This window comes from Aethalodelphis obliquidens, unplaced genomic scaffold, assembly GCF_003676395.1.
Source record: "Aethalodelphis obliquidens isolate GAN/ISIS:26980383/991018 unplaced genomic scaffold, ASM367639v1 scaffold3, whole genome shotgun sequence".
Taxonomy (NCBI): domain Eukaryota; kingdom Metazoa; phylum Chordata; class Mammalia; order Artiodactyla; family Delphinidae; genus Aethalodelphis; species Aethalodelphis obliquidens.
Window position 1 is genome coordinate 8394437 of NW_020837947.1, and position 16571 is coordinate 8411007.

General features: G+C 38.6%; 1 protein-coding gene across 5 annotated transcripts in view; it reads left to right on the plus strand.

Annotated features, from left to right (window-relative positions):
- RSPH3 (radial spoke head 3) overlaps positions 1-16571 on the plus strand; it is a 96341-nt gene that overhangs the window by 16441 nt on the left and 63329 nt on the right. For 3 of the 5 annotated variants that reach the window (XR_003427810.1, XR_003427808.1, XR_003427809.1), the window contains exons 7-8: positions 1964-2050; positions 2465-2834. Coding sequence is in view for 2 of the 5 variants with exons in the window: in XM_027082182.1 (XP_026937983.1) it covers positions 1964-2050; positions 2465-2760 (383 nt within the window). In the remaining 3 variants the exon portion in view is untranslated. Of the gene's footprint in view, positions 1-1963; positions 2051-2464; positions 2960-16571 lie in introns of those variants that run through there. The other 2 variants (XM_027082182.1, XM_027082203.1) reach the window with 1 other exon arrangement.

Below are 16571 nucleotides of genomic sequence, written 5' to 3' on the forward strand. Positions count from 1 at the left end.
GCAGATACAGAGGTCTGCCTGCGAAGTCATATGCGGATGTTTGGCTGTGCCTGCGGTCAGCAGCCCCAACCGCCATGTCCTTCAAGGGTCAGTTGTATATGTAATCTATACGTGTAAGTAGTTGTCGCTAAGTTTTTCTCAGTAGACTTCCTATTCCAATCAAAATCTCTTTGGGGACAGCTAGTGAGGTTATGTAATGAGGTGTTTATACTATCCCAGGCATTGTATTAAGTGTTGGAGGCTTCAACAACAACCAAACCAACCTGGTCTCTGCCTTGATAGAACCCGTACCTGTTAGCCATCTCCCAGCATCCCCTCAGAGCCACTCTCCTCAGCTTGGTGTGGCCAAACGGAGGGGAAGAGTTGGCACTTTCTCACTGCCGCCCTCCTTCCTCGGGTTCAAAAGCACTTACATCCATGCTGCTTTGTACACAGGTCCTATTTCAAATGGCTAATACTGTCTGAGGGCAGATACTAGCCATGTCAGTTTTCACCGATGACACACTGAATTCAATACATAAGGGTCAGGTTACAGACAAATATTATTAGTTTACGTTTCTATTGTACTTTGCAATTTTTGTCGTGTTTTTCACACATGATACCATTTGGCCCATCCGAAAGGGCTGTGAGGGAGGGAGCATGGCAGATTAAGTCCCATTTTTCAGAAGCAGAAACTGAAGCTCAGAGAACTTGAATTGCTCTTGGACACTCGGCGGGTGCTTAGGTCTGCACTGACTGGGACTCTGACTCCAGGTCCAGTGCCCTTGCCATGCTGCCAGCTTCCCGGGGTCCAGCTGGGCCTCTTGCTGTTAGTCACAGAGGCCAGCAACCTTTTCTGCGTTCATGCGTTGCTGGAAAAGTCAGTTATAGATCATTTAAAAGCTTGCAAAGGAGATTCATGCTTCAGATTAAGACTATTTATAGTAGTGAATATATATTCTATCACACTCTCTCTTGTCACCCATTGAAAAATAACAATTAGGTGCCTGCCCCCAAAAAAAGCTTTTTTTTTTTTTTGGCCATGCCGCACGGCATGTGGGATCATAGTTCCCCAACCAGGGGTCGAACCTGTGCCCCCTGCAGTTTAAGTGCAGAGTCTTAACCACTGCACCTCCAGAAACATCCCCCCAAAAAGCCATTTTAAAACATTAAAATGTATATTGTAAGGGACCTTTTTTTTTTTTTTTTTTTTTTTTGGCCGTACGCGGGCCTCTCACTGTTGTGGTCTCTCCCGTTGCGGAGCACAAGCTCGGGACGCGCAGGCTCAGCGGCCATGGCTCACGGGCCCAGCCGCTTTGTGGCATGTGGGATCCTCCCAGACCGGGGCACGAACCCACGTCCCCTGCATCGGCAGGCAGACTCTCAACCACTGCGCCACCAGGGAAGCCCAGGGACCATATTTTTTAAAGGCTTATACCATAGAGTAGATTTCCATTTCAGTTTGAACAAATTGATCACTAATGGAAACACCTCGTTTCCAACCCATTTCTACATGGCCTTCTTAGATGCCCTCTGACCCTTACCTCTGAATCTTGATCAGCTTCTGTCGTCCCCAGGCTTCAGCTGGGCTTCAGGTGGAGGTGCCAGCATTGCTCAGTCCTGGCTTTGCATTGCATTTGGCTTGGAGTTCTGCTCCCAGTTCCACACCCCCTGCTTCCACCCCCACCCCCCGCCTCCTTGATTCATCTCACATTGCACCTATAAAGTCAGTTCTAACACCTTTGACCCCAAGGAAGGCCTCATAGTTCTAAAAATACTGTTTCTACTGCAATTGAACAGAAATAGACCAGAAGATATATAGAGAATGTGGTAACAACAAAAGTGATGCTGTATGAGTCTATTTGACATTTTATAATAAGAAAACAATATTGATGTATCTGTAACATTAGGGGAAAACACAAATTCTTCCAATCTATAATGATTCCTAAAGATCACTTAATGAAGTTAACTTTTTAAATTACAGATATTGAGATGGGATTCCTTCCATGGCTAATGAATGAAGTTGACAAAGCCATGGAGCGCAGCATGGTTGGAAGAACAGTGGTTGACAGTAAGTTCTTTTATTTTATTATTTGAAAGTCATCTCTGAAATTTTTCAGTAGAAAGAATATATAGAAGAAAGATATTTTAAACTTTTGGTTCTTAAATTTTCAGTATACCAGTTATATTAACAAAGGTACATAGTTTTACCCTCAATATTAATTTTGGTTCTTGTATAATTTGATCAGAATTAATATCTTCTGTCATTATTTTATAAGTTATATTCTGTTAAAACGGGCATTGACTATAATGCATATTTAGCGCATTAAGTGGCACAGAAGGTAAGTATGTTGACTTTATATAAAAGGTCACGATACAGGGAAGGGACGAGGGCTGGTGAATATTTTGTACTCATCTGTAAGTCAGCATTATAACTACCAAAATACGAAAAATCACAGTGATTTCTGCACCTATAATTTCTCAGTGTTGATCCGTGAGGTGGTTGGGAAACGACTGAGTCTGTATGAGCGTAAGGAGGACAGGCACTCGTCTCTGAAACCTGAGGATGGGCTCAGTGGTCCTGGAGGAATGAGAGACCCACCGGTGGGCTACGAGTTCCAGGATCACGGTGCATCACAGGCACAGAGGCCACTTCCAGACACAGACTCCCTGCAAAGAACACCATATGATGCAATGTATATGGAGAGAGTGTCATCCCAAGACAGGAAGCTTATGGAAGAAGAGGATGAGCAAACAAATGAGGAAATCCTTCAGGAGTGAAGAACTGTTGCAATAGAGGGGAGCTTCGGAGCCGTGGAACCCAGCAGCAGCCAGTCAGCTTTGCGAGCAATCAGGTAACGATGCGCGAGTCCCCTCAGGTTGTGTGCTAGGTTGTGTTTAGTCAACATGTCTTCTTGTCCGATGGACTGAGCAAATCAAATACGTTGAAATAATAAAACTAATTTTTAAAATGAAACTTTATTTAATAGTAGACTATTTAGAAGCTATATTATAACTTTAATGAGAATTATGTCTAATTACAAGCTTCCCATTACCAGTATATATAACTAATGAATGTATTTTTCCTTAGCCCTTCCATCACCACTGTGTAACTAATATATTTTTACTTACTCTTCCCATTACCACTATATATAGCTAATATATTTTTCCTTAGTTTTGTGGTTTCGTTCTTTTTTTAGTAAGTATGCTATTTAATGTTAGATATCAGTGCTGTCAGCCATTGAGCTTTTCTTCTCTGCAGAAAAACTGTTTAACTTACTCTAACCAAGAATCCCTAAATGTTGGGTAACTGAAAGCTATAGTGCTCTCTCCTTGCAAAGACCAAGAAGTATACCCATATTTGTATAAAATTAAACAGATAGTTACCCCTTCAATCTTCAATCTTCAAGTAATGCTCAAGGGATTCTATGAATTAGTAATATGCTCTCATCTAGTTTTTCACATTCCTGCTATTAAAAAATTTCAGGCAATGCCAATAAAGCTAAAAGTCCCTCCTCAGAGACGACCACTGTCATCGATCAGGTGTGTACCTTCCAGGCCTTTTTCAAGATATTTTTATAGATATAGATTTGAACACCTGGAAGTATATGGGATGTGTTATTTGCATTTTTCACCTAACAGTATATCTTAGACCTTTCAACATTAGTACATATAAATCTCTTTTTAAAATATGGTAAGATATTACCTAGTATGACTGTGTTATAGGGAATTACCATTTGACTTTTTAATCTGAACTTCTCTGGTGAATTTACCTGCACTATTGAAAATCACAGATATTTTATTTCTGAAATTATGAATCTTTAATCACTGAAGTCTTCTGAAGCTTTAGGTAGATATAGTCTGTTTTTCTCAGAATATTTATAAATATATAATATTAAAAATATATATAAATATTTATAAATATATAAGTTATTTGAAATAGCTTGCAGTTATTAACACACTTACTTTAGTTTCTTTTTTCTTTTAAAGATTTTTTTTGATGTGGACCATTTTTAAGGTCTTTATTGAATTTGTTACAATATTGCTTCTGTTTTATGTGTTTTGGTTTTTTGGCCACAAAGCATGTATCGTCTTAGCTCCCTGACCAGGGATCAAACCTGCACCCCTTGCATTGGAAGGCGAAGTCTTAACCACTGGACTGCCAGAGAAGTCCCAACCTTAGTTTCTTTTTAAATTAGGTATTAAAAATATATAAGAACATCTTTCTCCATTTGTAAAATGAACTGCACTGTATGTCTCTATAGCATTTTTCATGATTCTCAAGCTAATTCCCCACATATTATAACCCCACATCATTTTAACCTCAGAGCAACTTCTGCGGTGTATGTGACAATATTTTTATTTTCATTTTCAATCAATCTTTGGTTTGTTCAGCCAGCAAACATTCACTGAGTGCCTTCTGGGTGTGGAGCACCTTGAGGAGGCTGCCTAGTAGTGGAGCTGAGTGAAGCAGGGGTAAAATGAGGAAACCACAGCTCAGGGGTTTTAAGTGATTTGCCCTAAGTGACAAGCCTAGTAAGTAATGGGATGAAAGCTGGAGCCCCAATCTCCTTCCTTCTAATCTACTATACTTTCTTCTGAACAACCTTGAACCTTTGTGAGGTGCAAAGAATAACTTCAAGTAAATTATTGCATTAACAGCATTTTAAAAATTGGAATCACTTCTGTCATTCATTGCTGGGTTAGTTCCATCTTGTTAAAAAGTCATTACGATCCTCCTAAAATTTACAAAATACTAATTTTGGTAGTAAGACCAGGAAATTTTTTTTAATTGGGATTGTTGTGGATCACTTTTATTATGGGTTGTTCAATACCCACAATTTTAAGAATGCTTTCTAGATGGATTTGAGGTTGATTATCTTCTACAATTCTAACCTGCCTTTACAGTAAGCCAGTCCGTTAAACACTTTGCAGATGTTTTGCTAAACATCCAGTTCTGAGCTCTATAATTCCATAAGTTAATTCAGTTTATTAAATATACCTACATCTGTAGACCCCACACTGAAGTTGGTTAAGCTTAACTGCCATCCTGTTCCATCCTAGAGAGAAAAAAAATAGTTGAGGAGTTAGGGCACTGTCCCGTGAAGCCGGTTATATATTATCTGTAGGAAAAAATACTGAATGGAAACTTTAAATTGGCTATGCTCACATTTGCTAATACTCTTCTTACGAGTTCCGTTCCTTTCTATTTTCAACCAACACTAAGCTAACAGAAGCTAAATAGTAATAAAACGGATAACATGTAATAACTTTATAGAGATCGTCATCCCTGACAAAAATTCCCATATCACTGAAATAGATCTGAAAGGTAGGAGTGATTTTCTCTAGTGTAGGTGTCATGGTGTTTAAGCCATTCTGACTTCTGTTGAGCTGAGGAATATTGGCGTGGGCTGAGAAGTCACTCAGAGCATCACATGGTGGTGACTGAAAGCAGACACCAGAGCCAGACTGCCTGGTCCTGAGTTCTTCACCACGCATAAGGGGTTTGCCTCTGTAGTTGGGAAAAAGAACTGTTTTATCAGACTGTGGTTTATTTTGAAAACATGTAGGAGAGTGGAGGTTTTGCAGAAGGAAAAAGTATTTGGACATGATAGTTCCTTTAAAACTCATAATGGGTGTGGGAGAAGTGGCATTTTGCATATCATATCAAAATGTTATGGTACCATAACCATCCGAATGTTAATGGTACTCATTTCTTCGAACCTAAAAAACTTTCATTTTCTTGTCATGTTGTTAAAACATATTAACCACATCAGCTAAATATTTATCTATAATTTTAGTTTTCATATGTTTTATTTACTATGCAAAATCTGTTCCATTCTGCTTTTCTCTTTTGTTTGTAGGTGACTCACAGTTTTATTATGTATTCTGTAGCTCAGTAGCCATAGCCATTTATCTCAGTTTATTTAGCATAAAGGCATTCTGAAGAGGCCCAAATATGGGTTTGATTTCCCCATAGCCCAATTAACACCTATTGTTTTTTAGCCATAGCTCCTAGGTCTAACCAGAACCAACCTTCTCCAAGCTTCTCCAAGTTTGTTCACAGAGACCCAAACAAAAATGTTACAGATCAGGTGTCACTATCATGAAAAACTACTATTAATGGTATTGGATTGATGTCTCTAATTCTCCCTTTGAATTAGAGCATATTAACCTTTCTGTTTTAGTGCTTTCAACTTACAGATTAAAATTTAATAAATTGATAGCTTAGGTGATATTTTTCTGTTTTTCATAAACCATGAAAATAGCATAAATGAAATATATGAGTTAAAAGATACAGTAGTGGTGTTATAGGTTTGCTTATAAATAAAATCAATCAAGGTATCGAAGTTTGAAATTTCAGTATAAAAATATAACATTTAAAGAATTTAAAATTCTTTTTGAAAATAGAATTTGAAACATTAATACATTTTTATCACAATGTGCATTTATAACTTTTGTAAATTATACATTTTGTTGTTATACATCTTTATATTTATAATGAACTTGTGTGTATGGTCTTCTAACATTTTGGATTATATTGATGTCTATTTTTACCACTAGGTGTCAGTAAATCCCTAGAGTAAAGTTGACTTGCCTCCAACGTCATACATAATTTAATGACCCTAAAGAGACCTTGGTAGACAAAGAGTTCAGAAATATATTGTACTCCTTGGAGACTCTAGACCAGGGGTCCCCAACTCCTGGACCGCGGATCACTACCGGTCCTCAGGCTGTCAGGAAGCGGCCGCACAGCGGGAGGTGGGCAGCGGGCCAGCAAGCAAAGCTTCATCTGCTGCTCCCGTCACTCGCATTACCGCCTGAACCATCTTACACCTCCCCTATCCCTGGAAAAATTGTCTTCCACGAAACCAGTCCCTGGTGCCAAAAAAGTCGGGGACTGCTGCTCTAGACTCACACTGAATATTTTATCTTGCCCTAAAGTCATCTGCCAGCTCTGCAGGGACTGCAGCAGACTCCACCCTGTACCTCAGACCCTTAAAATGGTGGTGTTAGAATGGACGTTAGCTGTATATACTCCAGTCTTCTATCCAATACAGCATCCTTAACAGGTGGTCACTTAGTCTTTGTTTAATCACTAAGGACGGGGCTTTCCCTTTATGAGCTGCCCTAGAATAGTGATTCTATCTTATTTAGTTTTGTCTCCCCAGGCTCAAGCTATGGTAAATACTTAGTCAATTACATTGTTTGACAGTTCTCATTATGAGAAATCTCTTCTATACTGAGTCAAAATCTGTCCCATTATAACCTATTCTTTTTCGTTTATAACCTGTAATCAATTGGCATGATTATGGTGGAGGGAGACAGAATAATTTTATTACCATACCAGCACTGTCCTGTACTCCAATAGTTTTTTCTTTTTTCCAAGTTTTTCTTTCTCCCAATGAAGTACCACCACTGTTCCCAATTATTCCTTGTATGGCATAGTTTTAGAACTACTCACTCTCCATCCTGGTTACTGTTACCTTGAAATTCCTATTTGGTCAAAGTCATCTTAAAACATGTTACCCAAAATTAGGTATCCTACTATAGATATAATCTGACTCAGCAAGGAGTATTGTGGGACTATTATCTCCTATGATTTGGACATCACCAACTCACTTCTTCTAAATTCAGATATCTAGAAACCTCATTTTTAGAGCATAAGAGAGAGAAAGTCAAAGTGACTTCTGAGCAGTCACAGTGTCCGAGTCCACACATTTTGCCATGGACCATCTAAAGCTATTCTAACATTGCTTCCCAATTGGGCTGTTTATTAACCCCACAGCGTATTAGAAGTAGCATATTGACAAGGAGAGAGGGACTGCTATGGGAAGACCGTGGGCTAACATTTATAAGAAAAAAAAGGTAGAAGAAAGGCAGGAAACAATAGATAGCTCAAAAGGCACAGCAGTCTGGGGCCAAAATTGAATATTCCTCATCAGCTCTTGAATACATGATTACATTACAGCACAGTACAGAAATTAATGTTTATGGAAGAAGCACTTCTGGAATGGTGGAGTAAGGACCTCTGAAACTCAGCTCCTCCATAAAAGCAATGAGAACACAGGCAAAAATTGTCAAAAAAATAACATTTTCAGAACTCTGGAAATTAACCAAAGGCTTGCAACAATTAAGAGTATTTATTCAAGAACAGTAGCTGAATCACAGAAGAGTAAGCTTTGTGGCATTTTAACTTGCCCTATTCCCATCTCATTCTTCCCAGCTCCACAATAGCCTTGAAAACCAACAGACTCAAAACCACGGTAACTGAGAAAACAAGCAGCCTATCAGCCACTGGAGGGAGCAAAACATGCCCTAGAGCTCTCCGGAAAAGCCATATCCCTAGAAAACTGTCAGTATTTGACCTGTCTGGGGGCTAGCTCCCTGGATAAGTCTTTTTACAGGGCTTATCTTTATTTGACCTGACTCAGAGCTTGCTCGGTGAGGAAAGTCCCAACACCAGGGCATTTGTTTAAAAATAAATAAATAATCAGCAGTAATTGTCTAACATCACAGCTGCCTGAGGTGGAAATGCCAGTTGGAGCAAACAGGAGGCTGGCCAAAAAACTTGAAAAGGAAATCTGAGGAATGTGATGTCCACAGGAGGTTTTGAAAAGCTTCAACATATTCCTGGGAATCTATATGTGTAGGGTGCTTTGTAGGGCTGTTTGCATGCCCAGGAGAGACCTGGGAAGGCCCTTATCTCTCATCCCTGGCTGACCTTGAGGATCTACACAAGCAGGAGTTAAAAGCTAAGTCAGAGTTGTAAACTGCTGAAATACTGAGGGTGTGTCTTGACACACACAGAGCCCCTCAGCAAAGGGTGTAAGACTTACTGGTTCAGGGCACTTAAGAAATCTCTCTAATCATTAGCTGAACACTAAGCTAACTGAGCAGACCTCAGTGGCAACACAAAGAATACAGACTTTACAGAATTTGTTCAGGAAGGCCATTAAACAGACAAACACCAACAAAAAACCCAGGTTGAAGGGGTAGAGCAAGAATCTGATGTCCAGAGTTACCACATTTTAATTCTTTAAAATGTTCAGGGCCTCTCTGGTAGCGCAGTGGTTAAGAATCCGCCTGCCAATGCAGGGGACACGGGTTCGAGCCCTGGTCCGGGAAGATCCCACATGCTGTGGAACAACTAAGCCCACGAGCCACAACTACTGAGCCTGCGTGCCACAACCACTGAAGCCCATGCGCCTAGAGCCCATGCTCTGCAACAAGAGAAGCCACTGCAGTGGGAAGCCCACGCACCGCAACGAAGAGTAGCCCCCGCTCGCCGCAACTAGGGAGAAGCCCATGCGCAGCAACAAAAACCCAACGCAGCCAAAAATAAATAAGTAAAATAAAATGTTCAAATTTCAACAAAAAATACACGACATGCAAAGAATAAGAAAGTATTGCCCATGCAGAAGAAAAAACAAAGCAGTCAATAGAAACTGTCCCTGAGAAAGTCCAAATTTTGAACCTATTTAACAAAGACATTAATCAGCAATTATAAATATGTTCAAAGAACTAAAGGAAACCATGTCTAAAGACTTAAAGTATGAGAATGATTCTCACCCAAGAGTGAATATCAAGAGGTAGAAATCATAAAAAGGAACCAAATAGAAATTCTCATGTTGAAAAGTACAATAACTGAAATGAAAAATTAACCAGAGGGCCTCAGATGTGAACTGTTAGAAGAAAGAAGCCATGAAATTGAAGTTAAATCAATTGATATTATCCATTCTGAGGAATAGAAAGAAAAATGAATGAAGAAAACTGAATAGAGCCTCAGAGACATGTGGGACACTATAAGAACACTGACAGACACATAGTGGGAATCCCAGAAGGAGAGGAAAGAGAGAAAGGGGCAGAAAGAACACTTGAAGAAACCATGGCTGAAAACATCCTCAATTTGATGGAAAAAAAATGTTAATATTTACATCCAAGAAGCTCAGTAAACTCCATGTATAATAAACTCAAAGAGATCCACAATTGCACACATCATAGTCCAACTGCCAAGAGACAGAGACAAAGACAATTCTGAGACAGCGCCACCAGGGAAGCCCCATAGTGGGTTTTATATATCATTTTTTTCACTGACTGTTTCTCAAGTAACTTTAATTCAAAATAATCAATATGCCACTGAGACATATTTGGGGGCAGCATGCCCTGGGCCTCAACAGCAGCAAGACAAAAATAACTCATCATATACAAGGGCTCCTCAATATTAACAGCTTATTTTTATTCAGTCACCATGGAGGTCAGAAAGCAGTAGAATGATGTACTCAAAAGTGCCAGAAGAAAAAGGCTGCCATTCAGGAATTTTATACCCGACAAAACTGCTCTTAAAAAAGGAAGGAGGGGGCTTCCCTGGTGGCGCAGTGGTTGGGAGTCTGCCTGCTGATGCAGGGGACACGGGTTCATGCCCCGATCCGGGAAGATCCCACATGCCGAGGAGCAGCTGGGCCCGTGAGCCATGGCCGCTGAGCCTGCGCATCCGGAGCCTGTGCTCCGCAACAGGAGAGGCCACAGCAGTGAGAGGCCTACCTACCACAAAAAAAAAAAAAAAAATGGAGGACGTAGGCAATCTGAATAAGCCTATATCTGTTAAATAAATTGAATCAATAGTTAATAACCTTACAAAACAAAACACCAGGCCCACATGAGTTCACTGGTGAATTCTACCAAACATTTAACACATTATACCAATTCTCTACAATTTCTTTCACATAATAAAAGCAGAGGGAATATTTCCTAACCTATTCTATGAGACCAGCATTACTCTAATACCAAAATCAGACATAGACATTATAAGAAAACTACAGACCAATATCTCTCATGAACCTAGTTGCAAAAATCTGCAAGAAAATATTAGCAAATTGAATTCCACAACGTATAAAAAGAATTATAGGGGGCTTCCCTGGTGGTGCAGTGGTTGAGAGTCCGCCTGCCAATGCAGGGGACACGGGTTCGTGCCCCGGTCCAGGAAGATCCCACATGCCGCGGAGCGGCTAGGCCCGTGAGCCATGGCCACTGAGCCTGCGCGTCTGGAGCCTGTGCTCCGCAACGGGAGAGGCCACAACAGTGAGGGGCCTGCATACCGCAAAAAAAAAAAAAAAAACAATGGAATGGCACATGGAAATGCTAACTGGTCAGTAATTACATCAAAATTAAATGGGTTAAATGCTACAATCAAAAAGCAGAGATTGGCAAAATGGATTTTTAAAAAACAATTTAACTGTACTATCTATAAGAGACATAATTTAGATTGAAAGAACCATTGGGTTGAAAGTAAAAGGATAGAAAAAGATATGACATGCAAACAGTAACTAAAAGAGAACTGGAGTGGCTATACTAATATCAGACAAAATAGACTTTAAGTCAGAAATTGTTACAAGAGATAATGAAGTGTATTATATGATGATAAAAGTATCAATTATCAGGAAGACATAACAATTATAAACACATAGGAATATAACAACAGAACTCCAAAATAATGAAGCAAAAACTGACAGAACTAAAGGGAGCAATAGACAATTCGAAAACAACAGTTGAGGACTTCAAAACCCCACTTTCAGTAATGGATCAAACAACTAGGCAGCAGGTCAACAAAAAAAATAGAACATGGGAACTACATTATGAACCAACTAGGATTACACATCCATAGAGCACTCCTCCCACCAACAGAATATATATTCTTTTCAGGTGTACCTGGAACATTCTCCAGGATAGATGATGTTCGGCCATAAAATAAGCCTTAATAAATTTGAAATATTAAAGTCATACGAAGTATGTTCTCCAACCACAATACATTTAAATTAGAAGTCAATAACAGAAGGACATTTTGGAAATTCACAAATATGGAAATTACACATACCCCTAAATAAATAGGCCAAAGAAGAAATCACAGGAAAATTAGGAAGTATTTTGCGATGAATGAAAACTAAAATATAACTACCAGGGCTTCCCTGGTGGTGTAGTGGTTGAGAGTCCGCCTGCCGATGCAGGGGACACGGGTTCGTGCCCCGGTCCGGGAGGATCCCACATGCCGTGGAGCGGCTGGGCCCCGTGAGCCATGGCCACTGAGCCTGCGCGTCCGGAGCCTGTGCTCCGCAACGGGAGAGGCCACAACAGTGAGAGGCCCGCGTACCACATACACACACACACACACACACACACACACAAAAAATATATATATATATATATATCTACCAAAATTTATGGGATGCACCTACTTTTTTTGTTTGTTTGTTTGTTTTGGGCCATGCTACGCAGCTTGCGGTTTCTTAGTTCCCCAACCAGGGATTGAACCTGTACCCTCAGCAGTGAAAGCGTGGAGTCCTAACCACTGGACCACCAGGGATTTCCTTTTGTTTAAAAGAAGAAAGATCTTAAGTCAGTAACCTAACCTTCCACCTAGGAAATTAGATGATGAAGAGTGATATAAACTCAGAGGAAGCAGAAGGAAGAAAATAATAAAGGTTGGAGTAGAAATAAACGGAGAATAGAAAAACAATAGAATCAATAAAGCCACAAGTTGGTTCTTTGCAAATATCAACAAAATTGACAACCCTTAGCTAGACTGACCAAGAAGACTCAAATTACTAAAATTACAAATGAAAGAGAGGATATCACTACCAACTCTACAGTAATAGAAAGGATTATTATAAGAATATTATGAACAACTGTGTGCTACAAAGTTAAATAACCTAGATGAAATGGACAAATTCCTAGAAAGACACAGATTACCAAAACTGACTTCAGAAGAAATAGGAAACCTGAATATACCGATAACAAAGAAAAAGATTGAGCTAATAATTTTTAAAACTTTTCACAGAAACCCAGGCTAGGATAGCTTTACAGGTGAATTCTAATAAGCATTTAAAGAAAAAGTGATACCAATCCCTCACAAACTCTTCAAAACATAGAAGAGGGAATACTTCCCATTTCATTGTATGAGGCTAGTTTACCTTGATACCAAAGACGTCAAAAGAAAACTACAGATCAACATCCTTTAAAGTCATAGTTGCAAAAATCCTCAACAAAATACTAGCAAATTGAATCCAGCAACATATAAAAAGTATTATGGGGCTTCCCTGGTGGTGCAGTGGTTGAGAGTCCGCCTGCCGATGCAGGGGACGCGGGTTCGTGCCCTGGTCCGGGAAGATCCCACATGCCGCGGAGCGGCTGGGCCCGTGAGCCATGGCCACTGAGGCTGTGCGTCCGGAGCCTGTGCTCCGCAACAGGAGAGGCCACAACAGTGAGATGCCCGCGTACCGCACAAAAAAAAAAAAAAAGGATTATGTATCATGACCAAGTGGGATTTATCCCGAGGATGCAAAGTTGTGAAATCTGAAAATCAATCGATGTCATATACCATATTAATAAGATAAAGAACAAAACCTGATCATCTCTATAGATGCAGAAACAGCATTTGACAAAATTCAATTTTTTTAATTAAAGCAGCCAACAATACTGGGAATAGAGGAGACCTCCCTCAGCCCTATAAAAGGCATTTAGGAAAACCCCACAGCTAACATCATAATGTAATGTGAAAGACTGAATGCTTTTTCCCCGTAAGATCAGGAACAAGACAAAAATGTCTACTCTTGCCGCTTCTATTCAACATTGTACTGAAAGTTCTGGCAGTGGCAGTTAGGCGGGAAAAAATAAATAAAAGGCATCTAGCATCCAGATGGAAAGGAAAAGTAAAACTATAATTGCAGAAGACATGGTCTTGTGTACAGAAATTTTAAGGAATCTACGAAAAGACTACTAGAACTAATAAATGAGTTCAGCAAGTTTTCAGCCTATGAAATCAATAGTATGCAAAAGTCAATTGTATTTCTATACACTAGCAATGAACAATCTGAAAGGAAATTAAGAAAGCTATTTTATTTATAATAACATCAAAAGGAATAAAATACTGAAGTATAAACTTAACCAAAGAGATGCAGAACGTACATAATGAAAACAACAAAACTGATGAAATTAAAGACCTAAATAAATAGAAAGACATTGTATGTTCATGTTGGAAGACAATATTGGAAAGATGGCAGTGCTCCCCAAAGTGAGCTGCAAATTCAGTGCAATACCAATCAAAATCCCAACAGTCTTTTTTTCAGAAATGGAAAAGCCTATCCTACAATTCATATGGAATTTCAGGAGAACCAAAAAAAAAACCTAAACAATCTTGAAAAAGAAGAGCAAAGTCATAGGACTCACACTTCCCAATTTCAAAACTTACTACAAAGCTACAGTAGTGAAAACAGTGTACTGTGGGATAAAGATAGATGTATAGATCAACAGAGAGTCAAAATAAACCCATACATTTATGGCCAATTCATTTTCACAAGTGTTCAAAACTATTCAATGGAGAAAGAATGGTCTTTTTAACAAGTAGTGCTGGGACAACTGGATATCCACATGTAAAAGAATGAAGTTTGACCCCTACTTCACACCATATGCAAAAATTAGCTCAAAATGGATGAACTCATATGGATTTAGCTCAAAGACCTAAATGTAAAAAGCTAAAACTTTAAAACTCTTGGAATAAAACATAGGAGTATAATTGTGTGACCATGGGTTAGAAAATGGTTTCTTATATATGACATCAAAAGCATAAATGACAGAAGAAAAAATAGATAAATTTGATTTCATCAAAATTTTAAATGTTCTTCAAAGGACACCATCAAGAAAGCAAAAAGACAAACCACAGAATGGGAGAAAACATGTTCAAACTGTATACCTAATAAGGAACTTATATCTAAAATATACAAAGAACTCTTAGACATTTTTCCAAAGAATTTAAACAAATGGGCAATGAGCACATGAAAGGGGTTCAATGTCATTAGTCAACAAGGCAATACAAATCAAAATCACATTATTATACTACTTCATACCCACTAAGGTGGCTAAAATCAAAGCCAGACAATAGCAGGAGATAATGAAGATAAAGAGAAATTGGAAAGCTCATTTACTGCTGCTGGAATTGTAACATGGTACAGCCACTTTGGAAAACAGTCTGGCAGTTTCTTAAAGTGTTAAACGTAGAGTTATGTATGACCCTGCAATCCACTCCTAAGTATTCCATTTCTCCACCCAGGAGAAATAAAAACATATCCACACAGAAATGTGTACATGAATGTCCATAGCAGCATTTTTCATAAAAGCCAAAAAATGGAAAGAATCTAAATATCCATCAATGAATAGATAAACAAAAAGTAGTATATCCAAACAATGCAATATTATTTGGCAATAAAAAGAAAGAAGTGCTGTTTATATGCTATAACATGGATGAAGCTTGAAAGTAAATTATACTGCAGAAAGAAGCCAGTCATAAGTCACATTATGTCATTCTATTTTCTATGAAATGTCCAGCATAGGCAAATCCTAGAGGCAGAAAGTAAATTTGTGGTTGCCAGAGGCTGTAGAGGGTGTAACTGGAATGCCTGCTAATGGGTATTAAGTAATGAAAATGCTCTGAATAGTGGTCATAGTTGCACCAAGTAGTACATTTTAAATGGATGAGTTTTATTATATGTAAGTTATGTCTCCATACAGCTGGCATAAAAAAGTTAATGTTTATAAAGATGACCTTGAAGCATCAAAAAATTAGGGAAATTATGTTCAGTGCATTCCATGTAAGATTCTTAGTGTGTAATGCTCTATAGAAAAAAATTGAAGATCAGACAACTGCACAATTTTGCTGTCCACAATAATTTATTCTTCAGTCTTCCTGGATAGATGAAAGACTTTTTCTGCCCCACATATGTTCAGTAATTGAGGCTTCCTATAGATAAACTAGTTTTTGCTGTCGCACAAAGAAAGAGCACCATATTCTCAGTCTGTTGAATTGTTGCTCCTTCAGATATACCTACCTTAGGATAAAGAGTTCCATGAAAGAATTTCAGAAGAGCAGATTTCCACCACCCAATAAGTAACCAATAACTAAAAAGCTTTCCCCTTCAAAACAACAAAATATACATAGGGAAAAAACCCAGCAAACATACTGCTTTTAATTTTCTACAAGTGGAATTTTTTTTTGCAAATATTCTTTGCTGACTTAGGGTATATGACTATATCTTAGTCATTTAGGAAATACTTAAATCCATTAGGAAATTCCAACTGTCAGAATAGTAAATATTTTTAAAATTCCAAAAAAATAAAGAAAAACTTAAAGTTTTAAACCCTAGAGATGGCTGAGATACAATACCAATTTATTTACAAGTCAATCCTTCTTGCCACATTATGGTTTCTAACCCATTCTACCATGAGTTCACTGTGAGTCTACCAGAAGAATTTCTGCATTTCAAGGTGAAAGAATTTTCGTAGCCATCAAAATTCAGCAAGCAAATAAAGTTGATGATTTATGGCAGGACATCGGTTATGTATGGATTTCAGGCCCTAAAAATGAGTTGAAGACCATCTAATCATAGTACAGAAAGAGACTTGAGAACCTTTCCAATCCTGTGGATCTCAAAATTCGATTCAGTCCACAAAAACTCTTCATTGAGCATGGCAAACGTCAAAAAATAAGGACAACGCTATGAGTTTTTTGTTTAAAGATCTTTAATTCTGAGATTATATTTGGG